The 18,268-nt window shown below is 42.4% G+C and overlaps 1 protein-coding gene across 1 annotated transcript; it reads right to left on the bottom strand.

Moving 5' to 3' along the window:
• Positions 1 to 1,564: 1,564 nt before the first annotated feature.
• Positions 1,565 to 17,344, bottom strand: LOC139554880 (transmembrane protein 222-like). The gene is made up of 6 exons (XM_071368115.1): positions 17,166 to 17,344; positions 12,331 to 12,415; positions 6,806 to 6,837; positions 5,372 to 5,468; positions 4,155 to 4,285; positions 1,565 to 1,730 (listed from the first exon to the last, which is right to left on the bottom strand). Exons 1-6 carry the CDS (start codon positions 17,279 to 17,281, stop codon positions 1,643 to 1,645), a joined length of 549 nt encoding a protein of 182 aa, XP_071224216.1. The 5' UTR covers positions 17,282 to 17,344; the 3' UTR covers positions 1,565 to 1,642.
• Between the last annotated feature and the right edge of the window lie 924 nt (positions 17,345 to 18,268).

The following is an 18,268-nucleotide window of genomic DNA, read 5'->3' as shown; positions in this document are numbered from 1 at the left end:
ATAGATGGTATAGTCTAAAAATGTAGTTTGATATAAATTGAGCCATTCATGTACATACATCCAGGAAGACCCATGATAGAAGACCATTGTTTTTCAGGCACCAACTATATGAATTGATTTCATTTGTTCAAGAACCCAGTCAGAGCTAGGATTCAGAGGTACTTATTTCTTCTAGGGCACATTTTGATGTTGGAGTTTGAGTGTTCAGGATCAGAAAGTGGTGACCCCTCTCCTGTAGGGACTGGGAAGCTCTCCATTTAGCACACTCACATCCTAGAACACAGAACACAAATGAACTCTGCAGCATTCCAGAACATCATGCATTCCATTCCCATCTGCAGGTGGAGTCCAGAGTAATGAGTCCAGGGTTCCACAGAGGTTACCATGGCCACTGTACGAAGTATCCAAATAATCCAACACACTTAATGAGATTATCTGAAATCTATCATCTATAATCCCGTTTTGAAAACGAGCCACCATTAAAATGGGTCTAAACATACAAATGTCAATAGAGTTAAGAAAAAGACAAATATTTAAATAAGACGCAGACAGAAGCAGTTCAACTACGCTCATAGATATCACACAAGATGAGGCATCACTTGCTTATAGCAGAGTTTTGAGAGTTGTTATCCTGGATACAGTCCATAGTAGTAAATAGATAGAATTCATTGAAACAACAAACCACTCTTGGTGAATCACAGGTTATTAAAAGTTGCAGTAATAGGAAGTGTATCAAACCAAGCGTAAAATGCCAATGCAATAACACATTCCTTGAAAGGCATTAAAGTGAAATATCAAGATGGAGTATTTGATTTATCTCAGAGTATGTGGAAGCACTGAGTCAGTGGATCGTCATCATCGTCCCATGTCATTCAAATGGATGGTGGGTGTTGGTTTCAGCATGGCAGAGAGAGAAAGGCAAGGATGCTGCTGTCCCTGTGGGAGACAAGACTACTACCCCTGAAAGAAAGAACAACCCCTACCCCCTCCACCACTACCATCGCTCCTGTAGTCTACAGAACCGACAACATCCTCCTCCTCCACATTCCTAGGTAATGGATGGTTATGATGGTCTATAACCATATACTAGGCCTTCATTGAAAATCAAAACATTTGAAAATTGCATAAACATTTATGGAGTTGGGATGTTTGTGGGGGGCATTAAAATATTTAAAAGTAAGCTACCGTCCATCAGGAACAATTACTCTCAACCCCAAAATAAACAAACAACTAAAATTGCCATCCAAATGTATTCCAGCTTCAGTAGGGCAACGCCACCAGTGAAAGCCAGGTTGCCTGGTCCTACAAACAAACAGGCTTTGTGCTTAGTTGAGTGGAGGATGTTTTTGGCCTTCTCTTCATTGTCCTCTCATTGGTTTGTATGTTGCTGGGGTGTCACAGTTCCATGTGTTTTTTCCTCTCCATCCTCACAATCAGAGTTGAGGAGGTGTGACACCTCCCACCTCAACCGTCACTTCCAACCTGCAAGGGGTTCCCATTCCCTCCCTCCTTGTTTGTCCTCTCACCCCCCCCCCCTCCCAATCTCCCTCGCCCCCCTTCTGCAGGGAGTCCATCCCACTCCCCCCTCTGCTCCTTGCCCCTGGCCACCCTGTAAGCTGTGTCCTCCCACCTGGTTGGCTGGTCACTTCAGGTTAATGGTCAGAGCCACAGTTAGGATGATACCCAGCAACATGAGGAAGGGAAGCCAGGTCTTCAGGAACCCTGCACAGCTGGAAAGGGGAGAAAAGGGGAGACAGAGATGGAGGGAGAGTGAGAGAGAGAGAGAGTGGGGGGGGCAAAGAGAGTGGGAGATACAGATGGGGAGCAGAGAGAGAGAGAGAGAGAGGGAGAGAGCGAGAGAAAGAGAGAGAGGGAGGGAGGGAGAGAGGGAGAGAGAGGGAGAGAGAGGGAGAGAGAGGGAGAGAGAGAGGGAGGGAGAGCGAGAGGCATTGGCTTTCTGGAACAACAACAATAACAGAAGACGTAAGCGATCTGAGGAGTGACTGAGTGAAAATCAAATTTTTCACCTAATTTCCCCCATAGGCTTGACAGCACACGCCTGAGATGGCACGCACTTAATTACAGAGGCTCAAGTGGTTTCCATGACAACCTCTTAAGATCCAGCCAGGCCAGGGTCATGTGACACGTCTGTCCAACCAACCAACTCACCCACCCACATAGCTACGCTCCAATGTCCATACTAGGATGAGTACCAATCAGATTGCCTGCATACATGGGTTCACTTTAGGTAGTATGCTAGTGGGAAGACTCCTGCCCGCTACCACCCTCACAGGATGGGGACAAGCTGTCGCATTCCATCAACCAAAACATACCACTGTTTCATCAGACTCAATCCTAATATCTCCATAGAATCATCAGGAGGCCCTCTGTCTGTCTGTCCCTCAGAGTGTTCCAGGATTCTCTGTATTCAGGGGAAATTCAGTGACATATCTATCAGCCCCTGGGACCCAGAGAGTACAGAGCGTACACATACCCAATATCCAGCCCTACCTCACAGTTCTGGCCCTAAAGAAGTTACGTCACAGTGCTGTAAATCTTAACAACATCAATGCAAATGCAGTCTGGAGGAGTTTCTTTTAACCTTTTCTGCAGCTGTATCTCAGTACCTGACGTGCTTGTCATCACTGAGGGAGAGCAGACAGAAAGACAGACAGAGACAGTATCTCAGTACCTGACGTGCTTGTCATCACTGAGGGAGAGCAGACAGAAAGACAGACAGACAGTATCTCAGTACCTGACGTGCTTGTCATCACTGAGGGAGAGCAGACAGAAAGACAGACAGACAGTATCTCAGTACCTGACGTGCTTGTCATCACTGAGGGAGAGCAGACAGAAAGACAGACAGACAGTATCTCAGCACCTGACGTGCTTGTCATCACTGAGGGAGAGCAGACAGAAAGACAGACAGACAGTATCTCAGTACCTGACGTGCTTGTCATCACTGAGGGAGAGCAGACAGAAAGACAGACAGACAGTATCTCAGCACCTGACGTGCTTGTCATCACTGAGGGAGAGCAGACAGAAAGACAGACAGACAGTATCTCAGCACCTGACGTGCTTGTCATCACTGAGGGAGAGCAGACAGAAAGACAGACAGACAGTATCTCAGCACCTGACGTGCTTGTCATCACTGAGGGAGAGCAGACAGAAAGACAGACAGACAGTATCTCAGTACCTGACGTGCTTGTCATCACTGAGGGAGAGCAGACAGAAAGACAGACAGACAGTATCTCAGTACCTGACGTGCTTGTCATCACTGAGGGAGAGCAGACAGAAAGACAGACAGACAGTATCTCAGTACCTGACGTGCTTGTCATCACTGAGGGAGAGCAGACAGAAAGACAGACAGACAGTATCTCAGTACCTGACGTGCTTGTCATCACTGAGGGAGAGCAGACAGAAAGACAGAGACAGTATCTCAGTACTTGACGTGCTTGTCATCACTGAGGGAGAGCAGACAGAAAGACAGAGACAGTATCTCAGTACCTGACGTGCTTGTCATCACTGAGGGAGAGCAGACAGAAAGACAGAGACAGTATCTCAGTACCTGACGTGCTTGTCATCACTGAGGGAGAGCAGACAGAAAGACAGAGACAGTATCTCAGTACCTGACGTGCTTGTCATCACTGAGGGAGAGCAGACAGAAAGACAGAGACAGTATCTCAGTACCTGACGTGCTTGTCATCACTGAGGGAGAGCAGACAGAAAGACAGAGACAGTATCTCAGTACTTGACGTGCTCGTCATCACTGAGGGAGAGCAGACAGAAAGACGGACAGACAGTATCTCAGTACTTGACGTGCTTGTCATCACTGAGGGAGAGCAGACAGAAAGACGGACAGACAGTATCTCAGTACTTGACGTGCTCGTCATCACTGAGGGAGAGCTGACAGAAAGACGGACAGACAGTATCTCAGTACCTGACGTGCTTGTCGTAGCTGAGGGAGAGCAGACAGAAAGACAGAGAATACCTGACGTGCTTGTCGTAGCTGAGGGAGAGCAGACAGAAAGACAGAGAATACCTGACGTGCTTGTCGTAGCTGAGGGAGAGCAGACAGAAAGACAGAGAATACCTGACGTGCTTGTCGTAGCTGAGGGAGAGCAGACAGAAAGACAGAGTCAGTATCTCAGTACCTGACGTGTTTTCCGTGGACTAGGGAGAGCAGACAGAGGTTGATCATGTTCCATGAGGTCTTGTTCTCATAGCGCATCAGGTTCAGAGCCATGGCCACATGGGAGTGACAGTTGTCACAGCAGAGGTTGTGCTGTGGAGGGGGTACAATCAACATTTGTATGGTGAGGCACCCTTGGAACAGTTTAGGGGTTAAGAACCTTGCTCAAAGGCACAAAGGCAATGGTATATGGTACACTATATATACAAATGTATGTGGACACTTCTTCTAATTAGTTGATTCGGCTATTTCAGCCACACCCGCTGCTGACGTGTATAAAATCGAGCATACAGCCATGCAATCTCCATTGACAAACATTGGCAGTAGAATGGTCTTACTGAAGAGCTCATTTACTTTCAAAATGGCACCGTCATAGGATGTTTCCATGGCCGAGCAGCTGCACACAAGTCTAAGATCACCATGCGCAATGCCACGCGTCGGCTGGAGTGGTGTACAGCTCACCGCCACAAAGTTTAGAGCAGTGGAAACGCGTTCTCTGGAGTGATGAATCACGCTTCACCATCTGGCAGTCCGATGGACAAATTTGGGTTTGGCGGATGCAAGGAGAAAGCTAACAGCCCGTATGCATAGTGCCAACTGTAAAGTTTGGTGGAGGAGGAATAATGGTCTAGGGCTGTTTTTCATGGTTTGGGCTAGGCCCCATAGTTCCAGTTAAGGGAAATCTTAACGCTACAGAATACACTGACATTCTAGATTATTCTGTGCTTCCAACTTTGTGGCTACAGTTTAGGGAAGGCCCTTTTCTGTTTCAGCATGACAATCCACCAGCGCACAAAGCAAGGTCCATACAGAAATGGTTTGTCGAGATCGGTGTGGAAGAACTTGACTGGCCTGCAGAGCACTGACCTCAACTCCATCGAACACCTTTGGGATGAATTGGAACGACCGACTGCGAGCCAGGCCTAATCGCCCAACATCAGTCCCCATTGCAATGTTCCAACATCTAGTGGAAAGCCATCCCAGAAGAGTGGAGGCTGTTATGACAGGAAAGGGGGGGGGGGGTCCAACTCCACATTAATGCCCATGATTTTGGAATGAGATGTTCGACAAGCAGGTGTCCACATACTTTTGGTAATGTAGTGTACCTAGAATCCCAACAGATCCCCCTCATTCGAAATTTGGATTCAAACCAATGACCTTCCGCCTACAATTCCTTACCATTCTGTTTTTGTACTCCTCTGAGGCGTCTTGCACTGCTGTGTCCCAGGGGTTGGAGCCACTAGCATACACCTTGGCTACGTCCAGCATCCAGTATCTTCAAATACACAGAGAATCTATCAGAAACTAAAGCTACTACTACTCTGTAGCCTGGTTGGTCCCAGATCTGTTTGTGCTGTCTTGAGTTGGGTACACAGCACAAATAGATCTGGGACCAAGCTAACTGCTGTGCACAAGTGCTTTCATTCAAGATAGGGTACGAAATTATTCACACCCTTGATAAAGATGAGCCAATAATGACATTATAAAATAATTAAAATACTCATTTACATTGTATGCGTAAACCTTTTTTGAATTTATATTACTTTATACTAATACAATTGCTCAAGAACGACATTTTGTTCAACAAGTAATCTTTTTTTTCTTCCCACACACAAAAAGGTAGGGGTCAAAATTATTGACACCCCTAAAGATTTTTATAAATAAAGTAGTCAAACATCTAGAATGAATGATGTCCTGAATGAATCGTGAATAATGATTAGTGAGCAAGTTACAGAGGGTCAAAGACTATAACCCCAAGACATGCTAACCTCTCACCATTACCAAGAACATGTTTTGGGGCGGCAGTTAGCCTAGTGGTTAGAGCGTTGGAACAGTAACCGAAAGGATGCTAGATTAAATCCCCGAGCTGACAAGGTAAAAATCTGTCATTCTGCCCCTGAACAAGGCAGTTAACCCACTGTTCCTAGGCCGTCATTGTAAATAAGAATTTGTTCTTTACTGACTTGCCTAGTTAAATAAAAGGTTCAATTAAAATTAAAAACAAATTGGGGCGTATGATCTTTGACCCTCTGTAACTTGCTCACTCATCATTACTTATGATTCATTCAGGATTATCTGTAATCATGGTAGCATCCAAATTAATGTACAAGTGTTTGGAAACATATATTCTCATTTACAATAAAAGTGACTCCAAAAATCAAACAATACATTATTTACCAGTCATTTCTACTGGGCAAGACACAATCAGAAACACAACCAAAATGAGCTGCAAATGCAGCCAACAAGTTTGTAGAGTCACAAGCTTCATGTATTCATTGCATTCTAGGAATATGGGACTTTGACTACTTTTTAAAAATAATCTTTAGGGGTGTACCTTTGAGAAAAAGTGTATGTTTTACTTGTTAAACAAAATGTCTTTCTCTGAGCAATTGTACTAGCATAAAATAGTAGAATTTCACAGAATTCTTTATTTTATACAGTCATTATTGCTCATCTTTATCAAGGTTGTCAATGATTTGGAACCCCACTGTTTGTTAAGAAAAGATGCTGAGATTTTAATATCCCTCTACTGATTTGACCATGAAGAAGACAATAAATATTTCAGTCATCAGGATAAGACTAAACACACCCCAGAACATTTCATTTACTTACTTTGTTGGTCTCCCAAAGGCCATGTTGTCTTCCTGCAATAAATCACAAAGAAAAATAACATGCAATATAATTGGTAATGCGTTCATAATATCAAACGTAATGAATGACAATGTTAAATCACCCTGAAGCTCACTTTTTGGGGTCTCTGAATTTTCATAAATTGAGCAGATATCAACAACAAAGCATATAAGGTGTTGAAGTGCTACAGGAAGCAGAAAGAGTACCCAGCAGGTGTTAGCCTGGCACTGGTGTGTGTGTGTTAAGGTGTCAGCATGCTTCAGTTCTGTTTTAGACTTCATTTCATGCAATTCTACACATTTTGCTGTTGGGTGGAGAGAAATGTTTGCAATTTGTCCTATGATATCTGAGTGAAAGTTACTAACAAAATCAACGGGGCCCCCCTGTTGTACGTAATTCAACCATGATTACTGCAAGTTTAGGTAGCTGGCTAGACTAACTTACCAATCTAAAAATTGTTAGCTGACATGGCTAATTGAAAGACTGTCAGTGACTGACATAGCAAGAGAAAAACTGCTGATTCACAACCACATTTCGAAATTGCACCTTGTGTATTCTACTATTCCAACCACCCAAGCCGTAGACTGTTCTGCTTCCGCTCGGCAAGCAGTACTAACAGGCTCCTGAACAGCTTCTATCCCCATGCCATAACAGCTAAATAGCTAACTAAAAAGCTAACACGGACTATCAGAGTTGACCTTTGTATCTTATTGTTGCAGTCTCTATGCACACTCACAGGGCCCTACACACTACGCACACTGATACTCCAACACACATACAAACACCATCAGTTGCTCATACACACATAAAATGCAAATACATTTCTACTGACTATACACACATCCAATCATCTGCTGCTGCTACACTGTTTATCATAAATCCTGACACCTAGTCACCTTACCTCTCTACCTCTTGATCCAGTATCCCTGCATATTCTAAATATGGTACTGGTACTGACCCTGTATATAGTATGCTTACTTACTTTATCATGTTCTTCGTATTTTATATGTTGTGTGTTTTTGTTCTACCTTGTTATTTTTTGTATTACAGTACATTGTTATTGATGACTGCATTGTTGGGGTTAGAGCTTGCAAGAAAGTAGTGGTGACCTGTCAATCAGGGCAGGTGGGGCCCCAACTGATTTTTTTGTTGTTGCCTGTTTTGTATCTTATTTTGTCATTAATACGCGTCACATATCAGTTTGCAAACAATGTAAAAAATAAATAAAAATAATTGAGTTTTTATTGGGCAGCCAGTGGAAAATACGGAGCGTAGGGGTTGGTAATGTTCTGTAGTTGCACCGTGATTGGCTCAGTGTTCTGTCACTCATGGGGACACTACGTCACAGCAAAATCTACGGGGAGAGATCAAAAATTCAAGCCCCTTGAGTGCTGTCATTTAGTTATATCAGAAGTGCCCATCCAAGAAGGCTCAAGGTCATTTGCCACAGATAAAATAATGTCAAATCACGTTATATATACACCATAGCTTTGATTGGACTGATCATGTCCACATCATACTTTCAAAATCTTAGCTAGCAAGCTAGACAAGCAGTCATCATCATGAATCAAGTCGACAATCTACTGGCAAATCCTTTTCAATCCTTGTTATATGAAGATAAATAATTAAGAGATATTATAGACAAAAACGTATCAGCCATAAACATTGGAAATCGCAAATTCAACAATGAGTGCTTTGAAAGGAATCAGTATCTAACTGCAAGGGTTGCGAAGCAATCACGAGCCTGCTATTTAGTGGGGTGGGTGTGTGGTCCAAGTCTGGGTTTAAGGGTCTCTTTTCCAAGCTTAAAAGGATAAACATTCACCTGCAACACCATGGGCCAGAAAAAGATTGTATACATTGGGAATGCTGTCAATCCAGAATGACTTTTGCCGTGTTCAAAACAACTGGAAACTCGGAACTGGGAAATCTCAGACCTCAGTGAGTTCAAGACATCTGGGAACTCTGAAAAAATGAGCTCTGACTTTGACGACAAAGTTTGATGACAAAATTGTCCCGCAAGAAGGACCACCTTCCTTTTCAAGTGAGCATAGCACAACAAGGTGAGTCCAAAAATGTATTGTATGCTGCTGCATAAATCACATAATATGCCAGGGAGATATGTATACTGTAGCTAAGAAAGTAATAAGTGTATGTTGTGTAGTAAGCTGTTAGTAGCCCATGTGCCTCATTCTAATAATTTGGTCCCTTTCCCCCTCATAATTTTGCCTACTGTTCTGACTCGGTGGTGCAGATGTAGCCTATAGCTTGTTTTAGAGAAATGTCATCATTGAATATTGTAAGAGCTTTCATTGTCTGCTTATATGCCCCCTTCATTTATCCTATGGTTCTGACTTGTACAGGGAGAATACTGTAAGAATGGCCCATGTTCTGAATTCTGTCGCTGTACATTTCAAAAGTGCTAAACAAATAGTAATATTGACTACGTCCCTTCCAAGCTTGCTCATTAATGTCTTAATGGAAATCACGGATTGACTCTTATCCGCACGTCGTTCCCTTATACCATAGTTTGTACATCCCAATTGTCAGTAGAAACCACATTAGCTTAAGCAAGTTAGCCATATCAGCTATGTTTTTTTGAAAGACAGTAAATGAGGCTGAATGAACTGTTTCTCTACCAGACAAGGCTCCGCTGATAGCCAGGTGTAGCAGTGCTAAGGATTCACTCCATTGTGCTGAAAAGAAAGCTTTGCTGTTGGGACAGCTTTATGTGGGCCCTAACAGTTTGTGGGCACCGTTTGTCACCGTTGTCGTGCAATTAATGTATTGTTTAGTGCTGTGTTGTGTAGAGGCTTTGCTGGCATGCATCCCAATTTTTGGGGTGTGGACTTTGCCCCACCAAGATATACAGGTGAAGTCAGAAGTTTACATACACCTTAGGCAAATACATTTAAACTCAGTTTTTCACAATTCCTGACATTTAATCCAAGTCCCTGTTTTAAGGTCAGTTAGGATCACCACTTTATTTTAAGAATGTGAAATGTCAGAATAATAGTATTATTTCAGCTTTCATTTCTTTCATTACATTCCCAGTGGGTCAGAAGTTTACATACACTCAATTAGTATTTGGTAGCACTGCCTTTAAATTGTTTAACTTGGGTCAAACGTTTCAGGTAGCCTTCCACAAGCTTCCCACAATAAGTTGGGTGAATTCTGGCCCATTCCTCCTGACAGAGCTGGTGTAACTGAGTCAGGTTTGTAGGCCTTCTTGCTCGCACACGCTTTTTCAGTTCTACCCACAAATTTTCTATAGGTTTGAGGTCAGGGCTTTGTGATGGCCGCTCCAATACCTTGAATTTGTTGTCCTTAAGCCATAACTTTGGAAGTATGCTTGGGGTTATTGTTCATTTGGAAGACCCATTTGCGACCAAGCTTTAACTTCCTGACTGACGTCTTGAGATGTTGCTTCAATATATCCACATCATTTTCTGCCTCATGATGCCATCTAATTTGTGAAGTGCACCAGTCCCTCCTGCAGCAAAGCACCCCCACAACATGATGCTGCCACCCCCGTGCTTCACGGTTGGGATGGTGTTCTTCGGCTTGCAAGCCTCCCCCTTTGTCTTCCAAACATAACGATGGTAATTATGGCCAAACAGTTCTATTTTAGTTTCATCAGACCAGAGGACATTTTCTCAAAAAAGTACGATCTTTGTGCATGTGCAGTTGCAAACCGTAGTCTGGCTTTTTTTATGGCGGTTTTAGAGCAGTGGCTTCTTCCTTGCTGACCGGCCTTTCAGGTTATGATATAGTTACTTTTGTACCGGTTTCCTCCAGCATCTTCACAAGGTCCTTTGCTGTTGTTCTGGGATTGATTTGCACTTTTCACACCAAAGTACGTTCATCTCTAGGAGACAGAACACGTCTCCTTCCTGAGTGGTATGACAGCTGTGTGGTCCCATGGTGTTAATACTTGCATACTATTGTTTGTACAGATGAACGTGGTACCTTCAGGAGTTTGGAAATTTCTCCCAAGGATGAACCAGACTTGTGGATGTCCACTTTTTTTTTTCTGAGTTCTTGACTGATTTCTTTTAATTTTCCCATGATGTCAAGTAAATAGGCACTGAGTTTGAAGGTAGGCCTTGAAATACATCCACAGGTACACCTCCAATTACCTCCAATTATGTAAATTAGTCTATCAGAAGCTTCATAAGCCATGACATAATTTTCTGGAGTTTTCCAAGCTGTTTAAAGACACAGTCAACTTAGTGTATGTAAACTTCTGACCCACTGGAATTGTGATACAGTGAATTATAAGTGAAATAATCTGTCTGGAAACAATTGTTAGAAAAATTACTTGTGTCATGCACAAAGTAGATGTCCTAACCGACTTGCCAAAACTATAGTCTGTTAACAAGAAGTTTGTGGAGTGGTTGAAAAACGAGTTTTAATGACTCCAACCTAAGTGCATGTAAACTTCTGACTTCAACTGTAGATGCTAAAATCACCACTATAAGAAAGGCATTTCATTGTACTTGTGCATGTGTCATGAAATGTTGAAACTGAAACTATTCTAACTCTCAACAGTAAATTGAGACCCCGACTGAGTTGTTTTGGGAAATTGAACCCCTAAAAAAGGGGGCCGCGGCCACCAGTGCCCTTCCCTGAGCTTGAACAAACATTATGCTATCATTTACAAAAGCTCATGGTGACAAAGGGGTTTCGTCTTTAGTTCTTACAGACCAGGGAAATCCTACTGTAGGGTGTATAGATAGTCTTTCTTATTCAATTTAGCAATCCCAAGGAATGGAGTTTATTTTGGGGGCCAACACAGGGTGCTTGTAGCAGTGTGCTAGTAGCAGTGTACTTGTTGGGGAGCTTCAGGGAGTTAACAGCCCATATTGAACTGTTTATTGATCCCTGAGGGGACATGTATTTCCCTGACAAGTTCTTCCAGGAAGGCCAATGTAATAGTGAGCACACACACACACTGCTATTTAGACTCTTCTTCTCTTGAAACCGAGTCCCCAGTCGAGTCCCAAGGCAGCGCCCGCAGTAATAAGTATGATATATATATATCAATCACTGCAAGGAGCAGCACTTGACATACGACTTCAATAAGGTTCTGCTTGCAGATCTAGTTATATAGATCTATAGTTCACTACCTCTACAGGCAGCCAATAGGTATTTCAATGTGGTTTAAAGCCAGCTCTTCCAATTTATATTTGCCTGTTCCCAAATCTGTTTGTGCTGTCTTGGCAACTCTTATAACAATACTTATAACAAGTATTACAGACAAAGCTCAATATCCTGGAACAGAGAACTCCGGTTTCCCCCCAAACAAGATTAATCTACAGCAGTAGGTTTAATCTGGGTCCTGGAAATGGGCCCTAAATCTATGCAAGTGTGTGTAGTGTGTCTAGGCCTATCAGGATTTCAGCCAAATGATATAGGTCAATTTTCTTCTGCCGCTTGAGAGAAAGAACAGAAAAAGAGGGTAGTAAAAAAACAGAAGAAAGGAGAGGAAGAACACAAGTACTCACAGAGACAAAGTAGGGCCCAGCAAAGTCCCGGATGATACCAGAAGAGGTGCAGATTCCCATGTGTCCAATGAATGGTAGCAGCCATCTGCAAGGGTGCAACTTTGGTTTTAGAAGTGGTGGGAACATAAGGGGGTCTAAAGCTCATTTCCTGCATTTCTACACAATCCAATATGACGGCCCTTCTAGCCGTCTCTATTTAGAACAACAATATTGTGTTGCACCTTTAACCATTAGCCTAACAAATGAACAACTCTTTAAAAAATTAAGTAAAAAGACTTGATTGTCTTTATTGAGACATACTTTATATCAAATTTCAGCCAGACCGCCTAGCCAGCACGAGCCGCCTGCACACCCAACCCCCACCAGTCTACTCAATAACTTAACTCTCCCAACACAATTTCCTTCCCACTTTTTTTCCCAAGGTAAAGGCTTGGAAAAAAAAGTAAACAAAAACATACAAAGAAAACACATACACATTAACACACAGAAACAGCACATCCTCCTTATAATTAATCTCATAGGCCTAATAATACTGTAGAGTTATTTTTACTTGCACACAATATAGCTGGGTTACCCCGTCCTGCCCCTAGGGGTCCAAGGCCCTGCAGCATCCCAACCAAACACACCCTACTCAGCTTTAGGATCTAAGTGAAACATTAATTGGTTTCAGGTGTGTTAGACCAAGGCCAGGGTGACAACCCACAGTAAGGCAGACCCCCAGGGCCAGGACTGAGTAGCCCAGCAAGTAGGGATCGTCTAAATAGATATCTCCCCTGACATGGGCATGTTTTCAATAGAGAATCCTTTTGTCATACAGTATTCCATATAAGGCATCCAGACAATTATGAAAGTTGCCCAGTCTACCGTTGTTCTTGTAATACATCAAATCTAGGGATACATAACTTGACATTTCTGCCATCTATTGTGACATTGTGGGAGGATAACCAACCTTCCAAATAATAGCAATGCATTTCTTAGCCACTATAAATTCTTGGTTATACAGTTTCTTCTGATAACAGTCTCCAGTATCAGCATTTCCAAGCAAACAAAAATAAGGAGAAGGGAGAATCTCTAGACATGCTGAGACAAAAGAACATACTCTTTGCCAGAATTCAGCCAGCATTCCCAAGACCATAACATATGCAAATATGTCCCCTTTTGTGTTTTGCACCTCCAGCAGAGGAATTACATTTCTGAGTGCATGATATTCAGTTTCACTGGCATATAGTACGTTCTATGGATGGTCTTAAACTGCAGTAATTCATGTCTGAGATTATATGAACATGACTGGGCATTCAAACATCTGTATCCATTCATCATCATCAATAGCGTCTACCAGGTCTTCCTCACATTTTTGCTTTACATGTTTTGAGTCATCGGGAAAAGCCTCTATCAACCCTTGATACAGTTTAGAAATCAACTTGAAGATTTTTGTCTGACTGCCTTAAAATAGTTTCAATCTTTGAAGCATCTGGGTTGTCCAGTTTTTGTTGCACAGAGAGAATAAAGTGTTGTATCTGCCAAAGTTCACATCAGCTCCATCACAGACTGGTCTTCCCTGGCTGCCTGAACCTGCTGAGACCCTGTCACCATCTGATCCTGCTCAGAATTACCTTACATTTATACATTATATTGGGGGCGGCAGGTAGCCTAGTGGTTAGAGCGATGGGCCAGTAACCGAAAGGTTGCTGGATCGAATCCCCGAGCTAACAATGTAAAAATCTGTCGTTCTGCCCCTGAACAAGGCAATTCCCCAGTAGGCTGTCATTGTAAATAAGAATTTGTTCTTAACTGACTTGCCTAGTTAAAATGAAAAAATGTAATCAGGAACAGGATTTTTTCTTCTGGTTAGGCTATATTGATCTCTGGCTCCCTCTTTAGTGATTTGTGTGTCATTTTCTTTTAATCACAGTTCTTAACACGTCAGACAAGCTCAGTAGCTTGATTTTGATTTTATTCAAACATAGACACACCCTATGAACTGTTGGAATCATGGAAATAGAATGATTATTCTAATTCTATAGTTAGAATATAATAGTAGGCACTTTAAATACAGTGTTGTTTGACATGACAACGAATGAAAATGCCAGGGTAGGAACCAAAGTGTTGATAAGTGTTTCCTAGTGTACCCTATAATCTTTGGCTACATTTCATGTTCTCTTAGCTACATCACATAGCTAACATATTCATGCTTTACATATTCCTCTTTGATTTAGAATGCTGATTATCAGGCTGTATAGCTAGTTACGTTTGCTCTGACTCAGTACATTTATTACCTAGCTATCCATTAGCATTAGCGGCTAACAAGATTTAGGCCCAACTTGCGAAGACAACATAGCTGTTTGCAGATGTAAGAAACACAAACTAATAGTGTAATTATAGAATGCTAGTGGATTTCTATTAAGCAGCAAAGTGAAAACAGCATCGTTGTCATCAACATTGTTGCATGAGCTGCATTGACCATGCAGACTGTACGCAAGTGTCTCGTGGTCGAGGAACAACAAATGCGCTTCTTGAGTGACAGGGGGCGGGGATAGGTATTTTGCAGTATTACTTTAGCGCCTTGTTGTAAAGACATTGCAAGTTTTGTAATATTTTTTCATTCGTTTCACTCTGCCAATTAGGTTAGTATTCTGGAGTAACTACAATATTGTTGATCCATCCTCAGTTATCATATCACAGCCATTAAACTCTGTAACTGCTTTAAAGTCACCATTGGCCTCATGGTGAAATCCCTGAGCGCTTTCCTTCCGCTCCGGCAACTTAGTTAGGTAGGACACCTGGAGCTTTGTCGTGACTTGGGTGTATTTATACACCATCCAAAGTGTAATTAATAACTTCACCATGCTCAAAGGGATATTCAATGTCTGCTTTTTTATGTTTACCCATCTACCAATAGGTGCCCAGCTTAGCGAGGCATTGGAAAACCTTCCTGGTTATTTGTGGTTGTATCTGTGTTTAGAATTCACTGCTCGACTCAGACCATACCGATAATAGTATGTGTGGGGTACAGAGATGAGGTAGTCATTCATAAATCATGTTAAACACTATTATTGCACAAAGAGTGAGTCTGTGCAACTTATTGTGACTTGTTAAGCAAATGTTTACCCCTGAACATATTTAGGCTTGCCATAACAAAGGGGTTGAATACTACTTATTGACTCAAGACATTTCAGCTTTTCATTTGTAGTTAATCTCGAAAACATAATTCCACTTTGACATTATGGGTTATTTTGTGTAGGCCAATGACCAAAACATCTTCATTTAATCCATTTTAAAATGCAGGCTGTAACACAACAAAATGTGGAAAAGGTAAAGGGGTGTGAATTCTTTCTGAAGGCACTGTAGCCTAACTGATCAAATGAACAGACAGACAGGGCAGTGTATTATTCTCTTACACCACGATCACACTGACAGTGTCATTGCATTTTGGTACACCAGAAGTACATTAATCTCCAATGGAACGCTGTGTTTGCCTTGCAACATTGCGTTGCAGAGGCTGTTGCAGTGTGTTCTGTGTGGTGCATGCATTGGATTTATCTAACATATGCATCAAATTGTATGCTTGACTTGACAGAAATAGTAGCAAAAGGTGAATGTTGTCCACCAAAAATGTGGGATTACAAAAGTTTGACAACAGAATTCATTACACAACATTGATGCAATGATGATGTCGGTCTGATCGCGGCGTAACTGCATTGAGTTACAGCGATTGCACTTATTTTGACCAGGGCCCAAAGTAATGCACTACATAGGGAAAAGTGTGCCATTTGGGATGCAAAAACAACATTCTTTGCTCATACATCTGGCAGCCCACTAGAGCATCTCGCTGATTCATCTTCATATAATTGGCTTATACCAATGATACCATTATATTATGCATTCAAGAGATGCTCTTTTGCAATAGTGAAATGGTGCAGGAAAGAGGGGCAGGACACAGAGGAGGCACCCTAGATAATGTCTGACCCAATAGAGAGTGCAGTGCAGTCGTGCCCACCTAAATACTAGGCAGAGAGATTTTATGTAGGAGCGAGCTGGTTGTTGGGGAAAAAGCGGGTGGTGAGAACTGTCTCAAATGGCACCCTATTGTCATTCGTGCACAAATTTTGACCAGAGACAAAAGTAGTGCACTATAAAGGGAATAGTGTGCCATTAAGGACGCAACCTGTATCTGTCTCCTCCTTGTTCCAAAAGACACTCCCTACAACACTACACCACAATCAGATTTAAATATAGCTAATAAAATACATTTCTGTTTTGAAACAGCCAAACCATAGAAATGTGTTTTGGTAGCCTGATAAAAACTTCTGATAAAAACTTCTGATATGCAAAATGCCAACAACCTGTCTGTGAGGATGATGTCACTTTAAACTACAGTAACAGCTTGTGGTTTTGTTACTATGTAGCGAGTTGCCTCGCTGAAACTGATAGATTGCATCAAGCCACTTTGACACAAAGCCAGCTGGTTGGAATAATCATTAGAATACATTGCAGCCATTTCGCTAAAGTTATTGTAACCTAGCTTGCCTGTGTGCCTTTACGAAGCCAGCAAAGGCTAATTAGCCCCTGGGCTATGCTGTCAAGTGTCCCTGACTGTGTATGTCGGATAAGAAAAGCGACCGTTTTAAATTTGACAAGCTTTGTCCTCGGAACATATCGGTATTAATAACCGACTGCGAGGGCTTAAACACAGCTGATAAGCGAACTGATAGCAACTGGCTAGCCAGCTAGCAAACGTTAGCTACGGAGCTGTCACCAATAACTCTCCCACACTGATTATGAATCACGCACTAAACACGACAAAGCAGACATGCAAGTTTACTCCGGGAACTCACGATAGTACGGGGATAGGTGTCCACACGATACAGTAGGGGTAACGACTCGTATCGGGGTTTATTCTTTCAAAGGCTATGTGGTAATTCTTCATGGTGTCTATTTCGACATCCGCCATCACCAACTGTGAAAAATGAATTTCATTCGCCCAACTTCCTGGCAACCAGCTTCTCCACAGACAGAACAATGAGATTGGCCATCTAGCAATTATGACAAATGCCAGATGGACCATCTTTTTGTTGGGTGGGCTGGTGGAAAAAAGGGAACCAGCCAGTGAGTGGACCCATAGGCCTGTTAAGATTTTATTTTTAATGGATTTTTGTGCAATTTCTCTGTTATCATCATAATATATTTAAGCATTTGCAGGGCTCCCGAGTGGAGCCGAAGTCTAATGCACTGCATCTCAGTGCAAGAGGCGTCACTACAGTCCCTGGTTCAAATCCAGGCTCTCACATCTGGCCATGATTGTGAGTCCCATAGGGGGGTGTACAATTGGCTGGTCTTCCCTGGCTACCTGAACCTTGTCACCATCTAATCCTGCTCAGAATTACCTTACATTATGTTAGGGGTGGCAGGTAGCCTAATGGTTAGAGCGATGGGCCAGTAACTGAAAGGTTGCTGTATTGAATCCCTGAGCTGACAAGTCTGTCATTCTGCCCCTGAACACATTCATAAATGGCAAAAAAGACTGTCAAAAAATACATCATAGGGAATAAGGTTTTGAAGTGTCTGTCCTATATCTAGGAGATAAACTCAGCAAAAAATAAATGTCCTCTCATTGTTAACTGCATCTATTTTCAGCAAACTTAACATGTGTAAATATTTGTATGAAGATTCAACAACTGAGACATAAACTGAACAGGTTCCACAGACATGTGACTAACAGAAATTGAATAATGTGTCCCTGAACAAAGAGGGGGGGGGGGGGGTCAAAATCAAAAGTAACAGTCAGTATCTGGTGTGGCCACCAGCTGCATTAATTACTGCAGTGCATCTCCTCCTCATGGACTGCACCAGATTTGCCAGTTCTTGCTGTGAGATGTTACCCCACTCTTCCACCAAGCCACCTGCAAGTTCCCGGACATTTCTGGGGGGAACGGCCCTA

The sequence above is a fragment of the Salvelinus alpinus genome, chromosome 26 (assembly GCF_045679555.1).
Source record: "Salvelinus alpinus chromosome 26, SLU_Salpinus.1, whole genome shotgun sequence".
Classification (NCBI taxonomy): Eukaryota; Metazoa; Chordata; class Actinopteri; order Salmoniformes; family Salmonidae; genus Salvelinus; species Salvelinus alpinus.
The sequence above is the reverse complement of the archived record's forward strand: the minus strand, read 5'-3'. Positions and strand labels throughout refer to the sequence as shown.